The sequence below is a fragment of the Phascolarctos cinereus genome, unplaced genomic scaffold, assembly GCF_003287225.1.
Source record: "Phascolarctos cinereus isolate Bilbo 61053 unplaced genomic scaffold, phaCin_HiC Scaffold_726;HRSCAF=1367, whole genome shotgun sequence".
Taxonomy (NCBI): domain Eukaryota; kingdom Metazoa; phylum Chordata; class Mammalia; order Diprotodontia; family Phascolarctidae; genus Phascolarctos; species Phascolarctos cinereus.
The window spans coordinates 413,278,022-413,298,220 of NW_027556098.1; the positions used below are offsets into that span (position 1 = coordinate 413,278,022).

General features: G+C 60.0%; 1 protein-coding gene across 1 annotated transcript in view; it reads right to left on the reverse strand.

Annotated features, from left to right (window-relative positions):
* MEGF8 (multiple EGF like domains 8) overlaps positions 1 to 20,199 on the reverse strand; it is a 32,571-nt gene that overhangs the window by 3,126 nt on the left and 9,246 nt on the right. Inside the window, exons 18-40 of the mRNA XM_078145883.1 lie at positions 19,938 to 20,069; positions 19,463 to 19,576; positions 18,979 to 19,221; positions 18,283 to 18,482; positions 16,339 to 16,549; positions 15,859 to 16,081; positions 15,381 to 15,513; positions 14,816 to 15,072; positions 14,576 to 14,686; positions 13,300 to 13,418; positions 13,023 to 13,230; positions 12,684 to 12,864; positions 12,435 to 12,598; positions 11,749 to 11,893; positions 10,594 to 10,825; positions 9,980 to 10,415; positions 9,679 to 9,894; positions 9,110 to 9,323; positions 8,617 to 8,782; positions 7,715 to 7,907; positions 536 to 706; positions 318 to 448; positions 60 to 189 (exon numbers count right to left, since the gene is read on the reverse strand). Coding sequence (XP_078002009.1) covers positions 60 to 189; positions 318 to 448; positions 536 to 706; positions 7,715 to 7,907; positions 8,617 to 8,782; positions 9,110 to 9,323; positions 9,679 to 9,894; positions 9,980 to 10,415; positions 10,594 to 10,825; positions 11,749 to 11,893; positions 12,435 to 12,598; positions 12,684 to 12,864; positions 13,023 to 13,230; positions 13,300 to 13,418; positions 14,576 to 14,686; positions 14,816 to 15,072; positions 15,381 to 15,513; positions 15,859 to 16,081; positions 16,339 to 16,549; positions 18,283 to 18,482; positions 18,979 to 19,221; positions 19,463 to 19,576; positions 19,938 to 20,069 — 4,330 coding nt within the window. The remainder of the gene's footprint in view (positions 1 to 59; positions 190 to 317; positions 449 to 535; positions 707 to 7,714; positions 7,908 to 8,616; positions 8,783 to 9,109; positions 9,324 to 9,678; positions 9,895 to 9,979; positions 10,416 to 10,593; positions 10,826 to 11,748; positions 11,894 to 12,434; positions 12,599 to 12,683; positions 12,865 to 13,022; positions 13,231 to 13,299; positions 13,419 to 14,575; positions 14,687 to 14,815; positions 15,073 to 15,380; positions 15,514 to 15,858; positions 16,082 to 16,338; positions 16,550 to 18,282; positions 18,483 to 18,978; positions 19,222 to 19,462; positions 19,577 to 19,937; positions 20,070 to 20,199) is intronic.

Below are 20,199 nucleotides of genomic sequence, written 5' to 3' on the forward strand. Positions count from 1 at the left end.
CCTGGCCGGGTTACGCCCCATCCTTCGTCCGCCCCCTTGCATCGCCCTCGGGCCCCCACCTGGTACTTATAGCAGTCCCGTCGGTCGCTGGGGGAGCTCCCCTGGCAGGTGCCTGTCTCTGTGTTGTTCTGGCAGGGACAGCCCGTCCCGTCTTCGTTGCAGGTGTCTGCGTGGCCGTTACACTGACACCTGGAAGGAGGGACGTCTTCCAGCCAGGGGCTCCCTGCTCCTCAGCTTCGTGTCCGGGTCTCACCCCCCCGCGAGGATGCGGCCGTCACCCCCCCAGCCCACCACTGGCCAGCGGGGCCGTCACTCACTTGGTACAGCGTCCATCCAGAAGGAAATAGCCTTCCAGGCAGCGCTGACACTTGTCTCCGTAGCTGCTGTTCTGACAGTTTACACACACGGCCTCATCCTCGCTCGGCCCCTCAGACACCCACTTCTCAATCTGGTGACAGACAGAGCCCCTGAGACACGGACATCCGGAGCCCGACACCTCCCGCCCTCCCCATCGGGAACCTGGGCTCCTGCTCACCTCCTCGGGGTCCAGGGGATACGTCTCCGGATCACCACGGGACATTTCTAACTCTTTCTCAGAGACACAGATGTCGCTATTCCCTCTGCAGAAAGCTCGGCAGGGGCGGCAGGTCCCACCTCCCAGGGCTGAGCCCACGAACAGCGGCCGGCAACGTTCGCAGTGGGGACCCTGCAGACAGGGACCACGGTCAGGTGAGGCCCGCCGGCTGCTAGGCAGAGGATGGGGCCCAGGCAGTCCCACCAGAGGACGAGTCAGACCCCTGACTCAGTGATTCCAGAGTGACACAACAGGAAAAGAAAAAGGGCAATGCTGTCCCCTGGGTGGCACGGAGAGAGACAGCGTACAGAGCCATGGAGGAAAAGATGCCCCTTCATTAGCCCTTGGTCAGACCACACTCGGCTCACTGTTCACTTCTAGGCACCTCGTTTTTGAAAGTACCCAGGAAAGGTGGAAAACAGCCAGCTGAGAGGAACCAGCATGTCCAGGGATGGGAGAGCATCCCACATAAACCCTGACTGGGGCGACGTGGTCGGCGGGGAGCGGAAACTCACAAACGAGCAGCCTGGCAGCCTGCCGCCCTCCAGGAGCTCTGTTCCTGGGCCTGGCCAGAATGCAGCCCACACCTCTCACGAGACAAGGTTCTCACACAGTGCTCTGCAAGCTAATTTCAAGCTATTATTATAATTATTATTTACTATTAAAGAACTGAAAGAGATGATTACTAAGCTGCTCTTGGTGAGATCTCTCAGATCCCAGATAATGGGAAAGGTCCCATGGGTTCGGAAAAGGGCAAGTGTTTTCCTGATTCTTTAAAAAAGGGAAGAGGTTGAAATCTGCAAACAACAGGATAGTGCACCTGACGAAATTCTAGACACACTAGTAAAGGGAAGGTTCACGAGCATTAGAAAGGGAAGCAGTGACACTAAGACATCATGGTGTCATCAAGAACAGGTCAAGCCAGACTAATGTCACTTCCTTTTCTGACCAAGTAACTAGCCGGGTAAATGAGAATGGTGTACCAGGGGTGGGGAGCCTCGAGGCTACATGTAGCCCTCTAGGTCCTCAAGTGCAGCCCTCTGATTGAATCCAAACTGCACCAAACAAATCCCCTTAATAAAAAAGATTTGTTCTGTAAAAGATGGACTCAGTCAAAAGGTCTCACCCAAGGACCTAGAAGGCCACACGTGGCCTGAAGGCCACAGGTTCCCCACCCCCGGTGCAGACATACTATCTTCCAATTCCAGGAGTGTCTGATCAAGTTGTTCATGCTACAGGGCAGTCTAGGTAAGAGAATTTGAAACAGGTTGTATATAACCAGACCTAAAAATGAGACACTGGAGGACCAAGGTCAATGGGGAGGGGGCTGTTCATGTCTGGGTGCTACTAAGATGTGCTCTTAAGGTGCAGAAGGCATGCTTCTCAAATCTGCAGAAGGCACAAAGTTTGGGGGCACAGCTCGCACACTGGATAAGAGGCGGGAGATGCCCCACGTTTTCACTGGCCACAAGAATGGACCGAATGAAATACAAAATAGAATAAAGTCACGTATTAAGTTCTAAACTTGAGGTTTTTTTTAAAAAAATCACCTTCAAAATATAGGATGAGGGCTGTGTGGCTGATTGATTTCTGTTTAAAAAAAAAAAAGTAGGTATTTTGCACTATGAATCAGCAGCACAACAGAGTGGCCACACGACCTTAGCATCTTAGGCCGAAATGGGAGGAACAGTGCAGGAAACACACAGGAAGGAGGGTATCCAGAAGAGGTAACTAGGAGGCGGGGAGCTCTGGAGACGGGCCTGCCATGGAAGGGAGAGCTTGAGGAAGAGGGATCACACTTTCTCTCCTTGGCCCCAGAAGGGGCAGAGAGACTGAGTGCAATGTCCCCAAACATTTCCTGATGGCTAGAGCTATCCACAAGTGGGATGTGCCGCCTTGGGAGGCTGTAATAACTAACATTCACGTAAGGCTTTCACATTTGCAGAGTGCTTCACAAACGTTATCTCTTTTGATACTCAACCACCCCAGGAAGTAAGTGTTGTTATTATCCCATTTTACAGATGACAAAACAGAGGCAAGCAAGGGTGAAAGGACTGGTCCAGGGTCACACGGCTGCTTAGTGTCTGAGGCTGGATTTGAACTCGGGCAGTCCTATGCCCTACCCGCTACCCGGACTCACCCTCACTGCAAGTCTTCAGGCAGTGAGTGGAGTACATTGTTTGTTGGGGACATTGTAGAAGATTTCCTTCAGGGTCTAGGTTTGACCACGTGGCTGCCGTGGACCCCCCCAACTCTGACCCCATCTGATTCTACGACATGCCAAAGTGGTCATGTAGCCTCTGCCTGAAGACCTCCAATGACAGGGAGATCACTTCCTGCTGAGTCAGCTCATTCTATTACTAAGCAGCTCTGATTATTGGAACATTTTCCTTTTCCATCCAGGTTAATTCTGCCTCCTAGGACTCCCCTCCACCTCAGCCCCGCCTTCTGGGGCCAAGAGGCACAAGGTAAACAGCAAGTCAATGTGGGGGGAAGCATACGGGCTCTGGGTTCAAATCCCAGCTCTGGAGACTGTTTACATGGGTGGCCTCAGGTAAGTCACATCACGCCTGGGTCTTTTTCCTCCATGGTAACAGGAGAGGGCCTCATGACCCTCCAGGTCTCCCCCATCTCCTCCCATGCGACCCCCACTCCAAGCTCGCTCTTCCCAAGGACAGAATGACCCTGGGCAGCCACCTCCCCCAACACTGTCACTCACTGATGTCACCTAACTTCTCTCTTCTACACAACACATCAGACGTGAGCCCTTCCACCCAGTGCAGACGCACAGCGAGGGGCCAGCAGCATAGCAGACCTAGCAGACTGGCAGGCTGGCAGGAGGCAGGGCCAGGGTTCTCTCCTTGGGGTCCTTCATCTGTCATCCCTCCCCCCCCCATCCCAGCTGCCTCTCTCCCTGGACACACTCGGGTCTGTCTGGATCTCTCCTAAGACATGCCACCGCCAGACCCAGTGCCCCAGGGCTGATCTGTCCAGCACAGAGCACAGTGAGACCAACCCTTTCCTTACTCCGTAGTTGGCCCAGGGACCAGGACACCCAAATCCTCCTGGCTGAGCTGCAGAGTGAACATTCACTTCCATTCCATTCTTTGCACCAACCTGGCTTTCCTGATTTCCTCCTCCTCCCCACCCCTCCTACCCTCCCCCTTGCTCAGGAAGCAGGAAAAGATCCTCTGCAAGCAACCCGGGCCCATCTCCTGCCCTCTGGCTCTGCAAAGATAGGTCCGGTTTCCTACAGGCCAGCCGAGCAGTGACCCTTGTGGGGAATCTGGAAAGTAGCCCTTCCTGTTTCAGCACCTGCTTTTCACTAACTCGGCACCTTCCAGCACCTCGGGTCTGAATTCTGGCCCCTGTGGCCTGGGGGACCCTGGGTAAGTGTGTGGCTCCCAGGGACTCTCAGACCTTGCCCGAGGCTCCCCTGAGGCAGAGGGGGCAGTTGTTATGAACTCACCATCAGGCCATCTGGGTCTAAATGCACAGCTGCGGCAGCAGCTGGGCCCTCCCCGAAGCAAGGTCCCTTCATCCCTCCCTCCCCTCGAGTCCTCTTTAGCGCTCCCCTTGGCCTTTGATTCTCTGGGGCCTATTCCTTTCTCTTCATGTCCCATGCTCTCCTTCTTTCCCCCTTCTCCTGGCCAAGGCCAACCCTTCCATATGTGCCCTTCATCCAGGGGCACGCTGGTAAATGATTAACAACCAGGTCTCCAAAAACTAGACAGATGTGCCCACAAATCTGCATCATCAGCATTTTCTCCATCCCTTCTTAAGTCTAGACAATCAAAACAACCCATCAAGCCTGGATTTCCAGCACTTGCCAATTTCTGGATATAAAGGCTTGCCACTGGCTTTCACGCTGGCTCAGGCCCCCCTCCTATCTTCTCCAGCATGCGGACTCCTCCCTCATCCCTCCTCTCTCTAGGACCCTCAACTTCTCCCCATCTCCTGCCTCCTTTCCTGCTGCCTGCCCACATGCCCAAGTCTCCCCTTCACTCCCACATTCGGGCTATTGTCCTATGTGCCTTTTCAACTTCTCAGATGCCTACAAAAAGCTGTTTATTGGTTCCCTCCCTTTCCTCTCACTCTTCAACCATCTGCAACCAACCTTCTGACGTCATCCCTCAATTACAACCGCTCTCTGCTCAGAAGCAGCCCCCAGCGGCTCAACAGCCAGTGTGGCATCTTCAGCAATGGCAGGGGACTGCACATGGTGCACGCACTTGAGATGCAGAATGAGACAGGCTTCTGGAACTGGCCAGCGTGGGAATGTGCTTGGCTTGACTCGGAATATTCGATTTAAGGGCCCCTGGTTTTCTTCCCAAGGTAGGGGACGATGACAATAAATGCTTCTTAATAAAAAACCATTTGTCGATGACAGACCAATCTGACAGCCTTTTCTCCGCCCTCTTCTTGTTGACTTCCATCCCCTACAGTATACCCTGTCCTCCCCTCTTCATCCCCTCCACCTGTCTCATGGCCCATGACCCACTCCGCACAGAGATGGTTTTGATCTCACGATCCACTCCAAGCATCTTATTCCATATTCATGAATTCTGAAATTCCCTTATCTGCTCATAATCATTTCTCATTTCACCTTTCCCTCTGCCTTATCCCCCAACCCCATTCTCTGTCTGTGATCTCCAATCCCTCCACGCCTCAGTTCCTTCCTAGGCCATCCTCCGTGCACTAGCTATGCTCTCCTCCTTCCTCATCCTGACCCCGGGTGAACCAGACAGAGGACAGTCTATACTGTCCTCTAAAATTAAGTGCATTGTTTCCACACTCCATCATGCCTTGCAAAGCCTTAATCTTGGATAACTCCCACCGTCCATCACTGTCTGGCTCCTACTCATGGGCTACTGGACCAAGCTGGAGTAAACCAGGAAACTGTGCTGACTGGGCCCACTACAGACTTATGTTTAGATGACCTTCACTGCAGTCCTTTCACACCTCTGTCTTCACCTCCCGCTCCCATGCTCCACAGCAGCTCCTCGAACCTCCCTCTTCTCCCTCCTCTTCCTCTCACACCTCCCAGACACCTTCCGCTGCTCCCTCTTCCTTCACCCTTCTCCTTGCTCTCTGCACACCCAAATGATCCTGCCGCATTCCATCTTCTCCAGCAACAGCTCCCTCTTCCACACTCACTCTCCTACTACCCCGGGGGCTCTCCCTGCCTACAAATAGGCCCACATCTCCTCCATCCTCAAACCTGAATCAGCAGCACTGGCAGCTCTCACCCCGAAAGCTCTTCTCCCTTTTGTGGCCAAGCCTCCGAGAGGACCATCTAGAACCAGCCTCCCTGCTCCGCTCGCTCTTTTCTAACCTGTACAACCTGGCTTCCACCTCGCCTGTCCACAGAAGCTGCTCTTTCCAGAGTGACCAAGGAGCTCCCAGCTGCCAAATCCAATGGCCTTTTCTCAGCCTCTTGGCAGCTTCAGGCCGATCTATCGCCCTCCTTCTCCCGGTTCTCCTTCTCCCTCTCTGGCCGCTCCTTCTCTGTCCCCTCGGTTCGTTCTTCATCAAGGTCACGCCTGCTAACCAGGGTGTCCCACAGTGCTCTGGGCCTTCTCCCCTTCTACTCAGGCCGATCTATCACCCTCTTCTCTGGGGTTTCAGGACGCCACCCTCCCTCTCCTGGTTCTCCTTCTCCCTCTCTGGCCGCTCCTTCTCTGTCCCCTCGGTCGTTCTTCATCGAGGTCACGCCTGCTAACCAGGGTGTCCCACAGTGCTCTGGGCCCTCTCCCCTTCTCCTCTGGCGATCTCATCAACCCCCTTGGGTTCAGTTATTAGGTCTGTGATGATGATCCTCTGGCTCGGCCTCTCTTGCTCTCCAGTTCCTCATCGCCAAGGGCCTAGCAGACATCTGGAACTGGACGTCCCACGGCCACCTTAAACTCAACACGTCCAAAACTGGACTCACTCTCTTTCGCCACGAATCAAACAGAAAAGATCTTCACGACCTGGCCCCCTTCCACCTTTCCAGTCTGCCCTCCACATTCTCTCCGACCCAGGGGCCTGTTCTTCTAATAAGACCCTCCACACCTCAGCCCCGGGCGCATCCCTGGGCTGCACCCTGTGTTCAAACGCTCTTGCTCCTCACTTCGGCTAACATCCTGCCTTCTCCAGGAAGCCTCTCCCTCCCACTACTGCCAGTGCCTTCTCTTAGTTAATTATCTCCAACCCAGCCCCTGTGAATACATCTGTGTGTCTGTCTAGAACCGCGACCCTGCACACACCTGTCTGTATCCTGTGTCCCCCATTACCAAGCGTGAGCTCTGGGAGGACAGGACCTGGCGTTCCACAGGTTTTTGTAGCTCAAAGTGCCCAGAACAGAGGACACTCCCTGCTCCCCAGCCTCCAACCAGGCTGCACTCTCCCTGCCCCCTCTACGTGACCAGAGCCTCCTCCCATCTCTCCCCACCCATTGGCCGTCTCGTCCTGACATCAACACCCCAGCGCCCGTCCCCAAGCTGGAGCTTCCCCTCGTAAGCCAGCTGGTATCGAACCACTCTATTTATCTGGACTCATTCTCTTACATATTTATTTTCTATGGGGCAGCAGGTAGGACAGTGATCAGACCAGTAGGCCTAGTGTCAGGGTGACCTGAATTCAAATCCTGCCTCAAGACACTTCCTAGCTGTGTGACTCTGGGCAAGGCCCTTCACCTGGGCCCCAGTTTCCTCATTTGTAAAACAGGGATAATAATAAGCACCTACCTTGAAGGGCTGCTGTGAAGATCCAATGAAAGAACATGGATAAGCCACTATGAGTCTTAACAGAAATGCGGCTACCACTGTTATAACAACTGCTATTGTCATCACTCCCACTGGAGCATATCTGTACCCTACCACAGTGCTGCAAGCACGGAATACAGGCTTGTTGATTGAGTGACGACCACATGCAGGCCGTGGCTGGAGGCTCAGGGAAGGCAGGGGTCTGGTGAGGAGGCGCAGGATGAAGGAGATTGGGGGGAAGGGAAAGAGGCCACGGACAGGTCTGGAGGACAGCAGTGAAGGTCCAAAGCCCAGGCCAGGGTAGAGGTCGGCGATGAGGTTAGGGGTGAAGGGTGACCTCCCCAGAAGCCAGGAGCAGGGATCAAGCTGGACCCTGGTCCCCAGGGGTCCTCACCGCAGTGTTGTTATGGCACTCGAGGCAGCGGTCCCGGGCCCCTACGCCATCACAGTTGCTGTGCCTGTTGCAACGACACTCAGTCGAACAGTTATGGCCAACAAACCCAAAGTGGCAGAGACAGCGGTCGGGCTCCACACAGGAGCCGTTCACACAGCCCTGGGCACAGACTGGGCGGCACTGGCCCCGCACACTGCCGAGGGGAGGAAGCGAGGGTCAGGGGTCGAAAGCCCAGCCTGGCAACAGTCTCCCAGCCCCCACCCCGTCCCCCTGGTCCATGGTGTATCTGTCCCTCTGTCCTCACTGGTGCCCCGCATCCTCACTAGCCCATTGTCCTCACTGCCCCCCCATCCTCACTGGTGCCCCCGTCCTCACTGCCCCCCTTTCCTCACTGCCCCCCCATCCTCATTGGTCCATGGTGATTCCATCCCCCTGCCCTCATTGGCCTCTCTGTCCTCACTGGCCCCCCCATCCTCACTGCCCACCCCCTGTCCTCACTGACCCTCCCCATCTTCACTGGTCCCCCTGTCCTCACTGGCCCCCCTCGCCCTCATTGCCCCTCCCCATCCTCACTGCCCCCCTTTCCTCACTGGCCTCCCTTGTCCTCACTGCCCACCCCCCGTCCTCACTTCCCCTCCCCATCCTCACTGCCCCCCTTTCCTCACTGGCCCCCCCATCCTCACTGCCCCTCCCCATCCTCATTGGTCCATGGTGATTCCATCCCCCTGCCCTCATTGGCCTCTCTGTCCTCACTGGCCCCCCTCGTCCTCACTGCCCCCCCCCGTCCTCACTGCCCCCCTTTCCTCACTGCCCACCCCCCATCCTCACTGCCCCTCCCCATCTTCACTGGTCCCCCCATCCTCACTGGCCCCCCGGTCCTCACTGCCCACCCCCTGTCTCACTGGTCCATGGTGTAGCCGGTCTTGCAGGTACACTCGTAGCCATGAGGCCGGTCGTGACAGTTCTGGGTCTCATTACAGTCATGGTGTCCATTGACACACTCATTCTCAGGAGGACAAGACAGGAAGGCCCAGGACGCCTTGGGATCGCCACGCCCGCACGTCAGCCCTGACAGGGAAGGGGCAAGGGGAGAGATCATGCCGGCTCCTCCCACAGCGCCCCACCCTGTGGATCCGGACCCCGTCCTGGCCGCTACCCCTGCCACGGTCCCCAAATGCCAGGGCCGGGGGCCTCAGACATCAAATCCAAACGCCGCCCCCCATGCTTGACACAAACAGAAATGGGAGATGCCACGAGGGCGGAGAAGTGTTCAAGGTCACACAGTAAGTGCGGCTGGGGCCTAGATCAGACCCCAGGATTCTGCCTCCCTGCCCCCGGCTCTCCCCACCACTTCAAGCCCCACTCCCGCATCTGGCCCAGTGTCCCCATTCTCACCATTTCGGGGCCCGCTGAGGCCACCCTCCATACACAGTCCTGCCCCGTCCTGGCCAGGGTCTCCCCTGGCACACCAGCCGCAGTGTGGGCGTCGAAGGCAGAGGGCACATTGGGGGGCATTGCCACAGCCCGGGGAGCAGCTCTCTGCCCCTCGCAGCAGCCGCCCACAGCCCCCTGCCAGGCAGCGTAAAGGCAGAAAAGATGGGCTCAGACACTGCAGGGCACAGGAAGGACGGGGTGACAGGAGAGAGATGGGTGGGGCGGGACCACCGAGCAACAAGAGACACGGAGAAAGGGGGGGGGACAGCAGAGAGGAATCAGATTTGGAGTGTTCAGGGCCGTCCCTGCCCACCACTCCCAGGGCCTCTGCCCTCCCTCCTGTGCTGCCCACCACTCCCAGGCCCTCTGCCCCCCCTTCCCCTCCCCAGGGCCCTCTGTCCCCCCTTCCCTCCCTGGGGCCCTCTGCCCCTCCTGTGCTGCCCTTCCCCTCCCCAGGGCCCTCTGCCCCCCCTTCCCCTCCCCAGGGCCCTCTGTCCCCCCTTTCCCTCCCCAGGCCCTCTGCCCCCCACCTGTTGGAGGCTGCTGCTCCAGACGCAGTGCTGCCAGCCCCCGTCGGGCGCCCTTGGAGTCGAGGCAGGAGGAGCAGTTGGCGAGGCGGTGGCAGGGCGTGGGGCAGGGCATGGGAGGGGACGACTCCACGGGCATCGGGGACACGTTGAGCAGCGAGTGGCTGAAGCAGGTCCAGTCGTAGGTGGGCTGCACCGAGAGGATACGGCGGGTCTCCCCTGGGGGAGAGAAAGGCCGCCGGCGCTGGGACCCCGGCCCAGCCCCCTGTGCCCCCGCTGCCCCACGGGGTCTCCCACCACTCACCGGTGCGCTTGAACTGGCGCGTCCACATGCACTTGCCCTCCTGCGTGCACTGCTCGCAGTCGGCCGCCCCACACGCGGCCTCGGAGCAGTTTCCGGCCCAGAACACCTCGCGCTGGTTGATACGGCAGTCGTTCTCAGAGGTGCACGAGCCGTTGCGGCCAATGCAGGCACCCTCCGGACAGTTGGTGCACCACTTACACCGCGGTGGGGTGGCCTGGCGGGAGGGGGGCTTTCAGGCCCAGGACCCCGGGGGCACAGCCCCCACACCCTTGGGGACCCAGACCGTGGCCGGCGGGGGGAAGCCTCACCTCTTCCCCCTTCCCCCAGCCTCAGGGTGCGGGGGTGGCGGGCGAGGCACTCGCTGCAGGTGCGCAGGCGGCGGCACTCCTCCGAAGTGCGGGGCATGGGGGAGCAGGAAGGGCCGCTGCAGCCCAGCCTGGGGACGAGGGGCAGGCGGCGCGTGGTGACATCGGCGTGGCAGGCACCGACCAGCGTGTCCCCTCCCTACTCCCTGACGTGGACCATGCTGCCCCCGCCCCTTCCCAGGGCTGCTCTGGGGAATGGGGGGACACAAGGAGCCCCGCCCCCTCCTGCCCGCGGCATCTCCCCGTCACCTGTGGGCCTGGTCTCCTGACAGGCATGCTCCATGGCACCAGCTGCAGGCACCCGAGGAGTTACAGGCCTCAGGGGAGTGCACCAGGCGACAGGGGTCCGAAGGCAAGCTCAGTGACAGCAGGCGCCCCAGGGCCACCCCACCAAAGCCCCCAGAGATGTAGAGACGGCCCCCCACGGCCGCCACAGAGTGGGCCACGGACTCCTCCATTGGGGGCCCCACGGACGCCGGACCTAGGGGAGGCAGAGGCAGAGGAGGCTCAGAGACAGGGTCTGAGAAGGCAGGAGGAGGGAGAGAGGAGCTAGTAGAGACACCACGAAAACAGAAAGAGAAACTGGAGCCAGAGGGAGAGGGACCAGTGTGCCCGGAGCACCAAAGAAACGGAGACCCAGAGAGGGGACGTCACCGTCTAGAGAGCAAGGGCAAGAAACAGAGACAGAGAGCAGGAGAGGCCCTGAAGCAGGCGTGGATGGGAGTTGGCAGGCACGGATAGAGGACGGGGGTCGGCAGACATGGACAGAGGACAGGGGTCGGCAGACATGGACAGAGGATCAGCACATGTGGACAGAGGGACAGAGAGTGGGCAGATGCACACGGGGGTTGGCAGGCATGCAAAGAGGGACAGGGGTCGGCAGAAATGGAAGGGAGTCGGCGGGCTCCCAGGCTGGAGGACGAGCCATCGTCGGCCCTGGGCAGGGCCGGCCTCAGCTGGGACATGGCTGGCTCACAGTGACTTTATAGAAAGGGGCAGTGCAGCCTCAGGCCAAGTCAGGGATCCCTGGATTGGGGGTCACCGGGAACATTATGTGGCCCCACAAAGAGAGAGCTGTCTGAGGACAGCGTGCTGACCGCCAAGTCCTAAGCAGGTGGACAGCCTGGGAAAGCGCTACCGAGTGACCAGACAGACTGGGGCTGTGGTAAGCACTGGGCCTGGTCTCCCGTCCCCTCATGCTGTGCACCTTGGGGCCAGTCAAGGCACTTCTGTCTGGGCCCCAGTTTCCTCATCTGTAAAATGGGAAGGCTGGCCCCAATGGCCTCCTCCCAATCTGTGACTGACGACTGCCTTCTAGAAGGTTGTAGGATGCCCACAGAGCCTGGGGAGGATGAAAGGTTGATGAGCGCCCTGGGCCCTCCCTCACAGGGGTCTGCCACTCACGGGTCAGGTTGGGCAGCAGCCAGGTGTTGCAATTGACCTGGTACAACAGGACGTCGCTGCTGAACTCGTCCTGCTCCGAGCGGCCCCCCAAGACCACCATGGTGTCCCCAATCAGGGCTGCCGCATGGAACAGCCGGGGCCTGGGCTGGGTGAGGGGGCAGAGTCACAGCCAGAAGAGCCTCCATTGTGCAGGCCCTTCCCTGCCCCTCCAGATCCTCCCCATCACACAGGGTTTCAGGAAGCCCCCCAGGATCACCCCTTTTCATTCCTTGTTAAGCCCTCTTTCCTCCAAACCCTTCCCTCTAGCAGGCCTGGCTGAAGCCTCCCTCTGCCCCTACCCATGATTCCCACTCCCCAGATGAAGCCCCCCTGATGTCCCCCCATGACCCCCACAGCCTCTTCCCTAACCTACAGCTCCCATCTGGGTCCCCCCCATCAAGCCTCCCCTTCCCAGAAGCCCTCCTCGATGCCTGGGACCCCTAGGAAGATCTCACCCCTCTGAGCTCACCTGGCTGGCCCGAGGCGACATGGGGCCGACCTCGGCTCCTACCTCCCTGGGTGGCTCCGACGGGGGGGATGCCTCACATGTGCTGACCCCCCACCTCAGCTACCTCGTCCTGACCCTCCACTTTCAATGGGAGTGTCTCCACCCATCCTCCGCCTCCCCGGGGCCCAGTGACCCTGACCTTTGCCCCCTGGGAAGGGGCCAGCAGGCTCCAGGAGCGGTCAGGGCAGTGCAAGGAGTAGAGCTCCGGGGACGGGGCAGCCAGCTCGACGTGGAAGCGGAAGCCACCAAAGACGTACAGCGAGTCAGTGGCCTCGTGGTAGACCGCCGAGTGACCGTAAAGGCCTGGGGGAAGGAGAGGGGTCGCAGAGACAGGCAGTGAGAGCCTGGGGGGCCGCAGGGGAACCAGCCCCAGGCTCCTCATCCTCACCGGTGGGGGGCGTCCCACTCGAGGGCCCGGCCAGCCACGTGCCCATCGTCAGCTGATACTCCAGGAGTTGTTGGTTGAAACCGTTTTCGGGAGAATATCCCCCAACGAGCAGCAGGGACGAGCCTCGCCGGGAGGTCAGCGTGTGTCCCGCCACCGCGGGCAGCAGCAGGGCCTGCGGGGTCTGAGGTCAGGAAGCTGCAGTCAGCTGTCAGGGAGGTAGGAGCCTCAACAAGACCAGGGGAGGTCACAGGGCAGGGCCAGGGACCCGCCCCGGACCAGAGGACGGGGGAAGAAGGGACCAGGTCAAACGCTGGGGGGCAGGGGCCAGCGGCCGGTCACCTTCTCCTGGCGCCACTGCAAGGTGGTGAGGTTGAGGACCCAGAAGTCCCGGGCGACACCTGCCGCCGTGAGGCCACCCAGCAGGTACATGGCGCCACGGCCAGCGGGCACGTAGGCGGCCGCGTGGAACAAACGGGGTGCAGGCCCAGGCCCCCCATCCTCGGAGCCAGCCAGCATCTGGGTCCAGCGTCGCTCCCCCACCGAGTACCTGTGGAGGAGCCACTGTCAGCCCTCAACTGGGTAGGGAGCACCCAGCACCCATGGAGGCCCCCCTCACCTGTACAGGTTTCCCAAAAGCCCCTGAGGCAGGCCCAGACCCCCGAACATCCACAGGGTAGAGTCAGGCCCCTCGACCATGGTGTGGCCCAGACGATGCAGGAAGCGGCTCGCCGTGTCCTACGGGAGACAGAGCGCTCAGGCATGGGCCTGGTGAGGGAGTGTGCGCATGCATCCATGTATGCGTGCGTGCGTGCGTGTGTGTGTGTGTGTGTGTGTGTGTGTGTGTGTGTGTGTGTGTTGTGTGTGTGGAGGGGAAACATGTCTAACCTAAAGATCCCCCCTCTAAACCTGTAATCGGGGGTGAGGGGCAGGCAAAGCATCCCTTCAACTCCCTCTGACCCCACAGGGCTCCAGAAAAACGGCCCCGAGGGTCCAGGCAGTGGGGCTAGGGCTGCCTATCTGCCTATCTCTCCTCTCCACACCCTCCTGCCTGTCTCCCTCCTCCCCCACCCCCATCTTTGTCTCCCCTCTCTTTCTTTCTTTTTTTTTTTTTTTGGCTAGGCAATGGGGTTAAGTGACTTGCCCGGGGTCACACAGCTAGTAAGTGTTATGTGTCTGAGGCCGGATTTGAATTCAGGTCCTCCTGAATCCAGGGCCGGTGCTCTATCCACTGCACCACCTAGCTGCCTCCCCCTTCTCTCTCTCTCTCTCTCTCTCTCTCTCTCTCTCTCTCTCTCTCTCTCTCTCTCTTCTCTCTCTCTCTCTCTCTCTCTCCCCCTCCCTCCCCTCCCTTTTCTCTCTCCCCTCTCCTCCTCTCTCTCTCTCCCTGTCTCTCTCTCTCCCCCCTCCCTCCCCCTCTCTTTTCTCTCTCCCCTCTCCTCCTCTCTCTCTCTCCCCCTGTCTCTCTCTCTCTCCCCTCCCTTCCTCTCTTCCTCTCTCTTTCTCTCTCTCTCCCCTCCCCTCTCCTCCTCTCTCTCTCTCTCTCCCCCTTCCTCTCTCCCTCTCTCTCTCTCTCTCTCTCTCTCTCTCTCTCTCCCCCTCCCCTCCCCCCCTCTCTCTCTCTCCCCTCTCCTCCTCTCTCTCTCTCTCTCTCTCCCCTCCCTTCCTCTCTCCCTCTCTCTTTCTCTCTCTCTCTCCTCTCTCTCCCCTCCCTTTCTCTCCCCCCTCTCCTCCCCCCTCTCTTCTCTCTCTCCAAGCAGGCAAACGAGGCCCCGGGCCCCACTGGGCACAGAGAAAGGGGCGCAGGGGCTGGCCTGGGGCCCGGGGTCCTCCCAGGAGGGATGTACCTCCCCCCACCCAGAGGAATCAGGGCTGGGCCCCAGGGCAGGACTCACAGCAGACAGCCGGCTGTCCAGGAGTGTCTCCCAGACAAGCTGCCCCCCATCCAGATGTGTGGCACAGTCTGCTCCCCCAAAACCCTCAAAGCAGACGCACAATCCTAAACTCTGAGGAGAAGATGAGGGAGGAAACCTGGGGTCAAAGACAGGCCACCTCCCCTCCCCACCTCCTGAGCCCCACTGGTCTTGCTGGCCCAATCCCCCCATGATCAACCCCTGCCCACCACCCGCTCACACCTGGTTGCAGATGCCTCCCCCAATGTGGGCAGAGCAGTTCCCAGGGCACAGGGTGAGGGTGCAGGCAGGGCCAGCCCAGCCTGGGGGGCAGTGGCAGCGGCCGGCCCCACCTCCTCCTGCTTCTTCAGGGACACACTCCTGGGGAGCTGGGCAGCTCCCGGGGCCCCCCGGCCCCATCTCACAGCGGCCAGAGCCCACGGACGCATTGAAACCCCACGAGGATGAGCCATTCGCCTCCCAGTGCAGGACGAGCAGCCCTAGGGAAGCAGGAGCACAAGAAGCGGCTAAGCCAGCTCAGGGGCTCCCCTAGTTCTGGGGGGGGGAAGGAGTGCAGAGGGTGGCTGAGCCGGCCCAGGGGCTCCCCTTGTTCTGGGGATCAGGAGCGCAGGGGGCGGCTGAGCCGGCCCAGGGGCTCCCCTCATTCTAGGGGTGGCCGGGAGTGCAGGGGGCAGCTGAGCTGGTCCAGGGGCTCCCCGTCTTGGTCTGGTGGGCCAGCAGCAGACCCTGAGCCTCTTTCTTCAGGGCTGGCTCCATCTCCAGACAGGAAAGTCCAGATCCCCCCTACCTGAGAGCGCCTGCACAGTAAGTGGCCGGCCCCGCCGCTGGCCACAAAAAGCTGCAATGAGACTCCGGTCGGACTGCACAATACCCGTGTCTAGGAATTGTGGGAAACCATCAAAGGCCAGGACATAGCTCAGCTGTGGAAGAGGGGAGAGCAGTCAGGGGCCAGGCCTCGGGGAATAGAAGGGCTTTGTCTGGGGGTCCAGGGGCTCAGGTGCAGGGTAGAAGAGCAGGCCCAGCCCTGCTAGGACAGTCCCTCCATGCCGGGGTGCCTCCAACCCCACACGCATGAGGACGATGTCCAGAGTCCCCGTCTCCTCGGAGGCCCGGGGCACAGTCCTGCTCACTCGGGCCAGGGCCCCCCTGAGCCAGCCTCAGACCAGGCGCCAGCTGGCTCTTGTCTGAGGGGTGACTCTCCACACTGAGAGGATGTGTGCCACTTAGATGCCCCCCACCCACCAATGCTCTCTCCAAATGCTCACCGTGCAAGGGGTGCTGCTGTCTGGGGAGAAGGTGAGGGTCAGTGGGGGGCAGGGAATCCCAGGACGGCAGGGCTCCAAGTTTTCAGAGGCTGACACCACCCACACGCAGTAGGCCAGCCCAGGCCTAGCTTGACTGCCCGCTCGGCGGGAGCCCAGCGCCACAGATGACACATTGGTGAGGAGGGCTCTGCCCCCACACTCCCGGAAACAAGAGCCCCCAGCCCTGTGGGGTAGGACAATGAGAAATCAAGAGAACCCCCCCACCCTCCGTGGATTCCTTGTGTGACCACCCCACCCCCAGAGCCTTCAGCTCAAACATCTCTGGGGCTGCCCATCCTCACCCACCTCTTCCTGCCTCACTGTCCTTACTGACCCCATGAGGCCCACCCATGTGTCAGGTCCCTTTCGGCTCCCTCCTCTCCATGCCGCACCCCGGCTTCGACACTCTAATCCGGGGCCCGCCCCCCCCCGCACACTCACCTAGGGTCCCCGTAGTAACCGGCCATGCAGAGCTCACAGTGCGCTCCCTCGGTGTGGTCCTGGCAGAAGCACAGCCCGGTGTGGCCATCGCAGTGGCCCTGCTGGGGGTCCCCATGCCCATTGCACTGACAGGGCTGACAGCCGCCGGGCCCCGTGGCATCGCCAAAGCTGCCCGGCCTGCACCGCTCACACCGCTCACCCCAGGTCCAATCTGCAGAGAGCCGGGCACAAGGGGAGTGAGGAAACATGCGGGCAGGCTCTGGCGACGGATTCACAACAGTAACTGGAAGAACTTTTGTTTGGTTTGCAAAGGTCTAGTGAACATTCAGATGACGGGAAAGGCAGCAGAAAGCACGCAGGGCCTGGGGCCGAGAGCCCGAGTCCAAGTCCCCACTGAGTCGTCCCTGAGCCTCCACACCTTCACGGGGACCGTGTGGCCAATGGCAGCCGTGCTGCCCGCCTGCAGCGGCCCCTTAGGAAGCAGCCCACCGCCGCCTTATCAGGAATAAGCACAGCTGAGGCTGAGTCATGGAGGACACACTAGATTAGGGTCAGAGGGAAGGCCCCAGGGATCATTTGGCCCCATCCTCTCCATTTTACAGATGAGGAAACTGAGGACCAAGGCAGCCCAGTGACCTGCCCAAGCTGGGCAGTGCCTAGGAAGGCAAGGAGCAGGACCAGGCCTTCTGGCTCCCAATCCAGTGTGCATTCCACCAAGCCAGACATGCCGGGTCTCAGGAGGACAAAGCAAAGGGCATTTCCGAGGAAAGAGGAACAGACGAGGAAGCAAGACTAGCAAGGACTTAATTCTGACACCCCCGTTCTAGGGCCCTCCCAGCCCTGACACCCCTGTTCTAGGGCCCTCCCAGCCCTGACATTCGCTGTTCCGAGGCCCCTCCCAGCCCTGACATCCCCTGTTCCAAGGCCCCTCCCAGCCCTGACACCCCCTGTTCTAAGGCCTCTCTCAGCCCTGACATTCTCTGTTCCGAGGCCCCTCCCAGCCCTGACACCCCTGTTCTAGGGCCCTCCCAGCCCTGACATTCTCTGTTCCGAGGCCCCTCCCAGCCCTGACATCCCCTGTTCCAAGGCCCCTCCCAGCCCTGACACCCCCTGTTCTAAGGCCTCTCTCAGCCCTGACATTCTCTGTTCCGAGGCCCCTCCCAGCCCTGACACCCCTGTTCTAGGGCCCTCCCAGCCCTGACATTCTCTGCTCCGAGGCCCCTCCCAGCCCTGACACCCCTGTTCTAGGGCCCTCCCAGCCCTGACATTCTCTGTTCCGAGGCCCCTCCCAGCCCTGACATCCCCTGTTCCAAGGCCCCTCCCAGCCCTGACACCCCCTGTTCTAAGGCCCCTCCCAGCCCTGACACCCCCTGTTCTAAGGCCTCTCCCAGCTCTGACATTCTCTGTTCCGAGGCCCCTCCCAGTCCTGACATCCCCTGTTCTAAGGCCTCTCTCAGCTCTGACATTCTCTGTTCCGAGGCCCCTCCCAGCCCTGACATCCCCTGTTCTAAGGCCTCTCTCAGCGCTGACATCCTCTGTTCCGAGGCCCCTCCCAGCCCTGACACCCCCTGTTCTAAGGCCCCTCCCAGCCCTGACACCCCCTGTTCTAAGGCCTCTCCCAGCTCTGACATTCTCTGTTCCGAGGCCCCTCCCAGCCCTGACACCCCCTGTTCTAGGGCCCTCCCAGATAGGACTTTCTGAGGTTCTATGGAACAACAGCTCACCTTGCCCCCAGCCGGGGGCTCATTTCAGGGTTTATTAGCCAGAACAATTCAAAGTCAGAGTTGGACGGAGCCTTGGGAATCCCCTACATCCTACACCTGGTCTTTCACTTGGCAATCCTGAGGCCCAGAGAAGGACTGTCCACAGAAGAGGCCTGGGGCTCCTAATGCCCAGCCCAGCAGACCTTCCCCCATGACTGCCTTTGGGGGAGCTCCTCCTTACCCTGACACTCGTCACAGATGCCGGGCCCCCGGGTGTAGCAGTAGCTATGGAAGTTACAACCACAGTCTCGGGAGCAGAGAGGGGCAGGAGGCCCAGGGGCAGGTGTGGGCAAGGGGGGATCTGAGGTCCAGCCCAGGTCGCACACACAGGTGAAGTCAGGGGGGCCACTACATGTGCCATGGCCACAGTCCTCCAGGCACCTAGGACATCAATGGGGGAGGGAAGAGGGGTCGGATGAGCAGGCACAGCCTGGGCTCCTGATCCTTGCCTTCACATGCTTAGAGGCTAATGCCCACCATCGCCACAGTGACCACACAACACCTTGGATCCATCTCTACTGTTAACACACTTCCAACTGATGACCCAGTTCTCCATGGCAATCTCACAGTGACCCCTGTCTCCATGGTAACTCCATTCCCATGGGTGACCCCTGTCTCCCCAGTAACCCCATTTCAATGGGTGACCCTCGTCTCCCCGGTAACCTCATTCCCATGGGTGACCCCTGTCTCCCCGGTAACCCCATTTCAATGGGTGACCCTTGTCTCCACAGTAACCCCATCCCAACTTGTGACCCATGACTACAGAATCATCTTTTTGGAGACCCAAATCTTCACAGGCAGCCCCAACCAAAGGTGCAATCTCTGCCTTCCAGGTACCATCTCCTCTCCCACCACAGCAACCCCCACCCCTTCTCACGTCTGGTTGCAGTGGGTGACCCCATCACCATGGTAACCATGCCCACAATGACATTCGTAGCTGACTGGTGTGTTCAGGCAGGATGCCAGCAGGTGGCACCGTGCCAGGCCCAGGCGGCACTCATCCACATCTGGGCACTGCGCATATGACCAGCGGGCGGGAAGCCCTGGAGGCAGCCCCTCCCCGGCTCCCAGGGAGCAGGGACTGCCTCCCATTGGTCCTGAGAAGTCTCCTGGGAGACACCTAGGAATTAGGACCAGAGAAGGGCAGAGCAAAGGGAGAGAGAAAAGGGGGAAAGGAAGAAATGGGGCAAGAAGGGAGAGGGATAAAACACAGGGAGACAGTGAGTGAGAGGAGAAACAAAGGGATGAGAGAGTGAGAATGTGATGGGGGAGGGGGGCGGAGAAACAAAATGGCAGCCCCGAGCCCGTGCCCAGAGGCCCCCGCTCCTCCCCCCAGCCCTCTGCCCTGGCCTCGCCCTCACCTGCCCAGGGTCGGGTTGTCCTCATTCCCACACCAGCCACACTCATGGCTCTGCAGGCAATCGTGGCAGGAAAGGAAACGCGCACAGCTCATACATCGTGGCTCCGAGTGGACACTGGGCCAGGAAGGGAGCATCTGTCAGCAGGGAAGACCCCGCCTCCCAGTCCTCCAACTCTCACCCATGCTCCCATTCCCCCCAGCACCAGCAATGATAAAGTACCCTAAGGTTTGCAAACCACTTTGCAAGTATCTCGTCTGAGCCAAGTAACAACCCTGGGAAGCAGGGTTTCACATACAAGGAAACTGAGGCACACAGAAGTGACCTGCCTAGGGTCACGCAGCTAGTCCGTGTCTGAAGAAACATTCGAACTCAGGTCTTGCTGACCCCAGGTCCAGGGCCCTAACGACCGGGCCTCCCAACTTCCCACCCCCATCCTCTCCCCTGTCCCCTCAGTCTCTGATGTGATCCTGCCCACCTGTCATCCCAGCCCCTGCAGCCCCCATGAGGATAGCGGGCAAGGTAGGCAGCAAAGAGAAAGCAGGTCTGCGTAGACTGGCACCAGGCGCACTGGCTGGAGTTGGCCAGGCATGTCTCACAGGAGTGTCGCCTGCAAGGGGGAGCCAGGGGTCAGAGCCAGGATCCGGCCAGCCCCAGCCCGCCCAGTCAGGTGCTTTGCCCCCTCTTCCTCTGCCCCTTTCATGGAGCCAGCCCATCCCCCCCCAGGGCCCCTGGGCCAG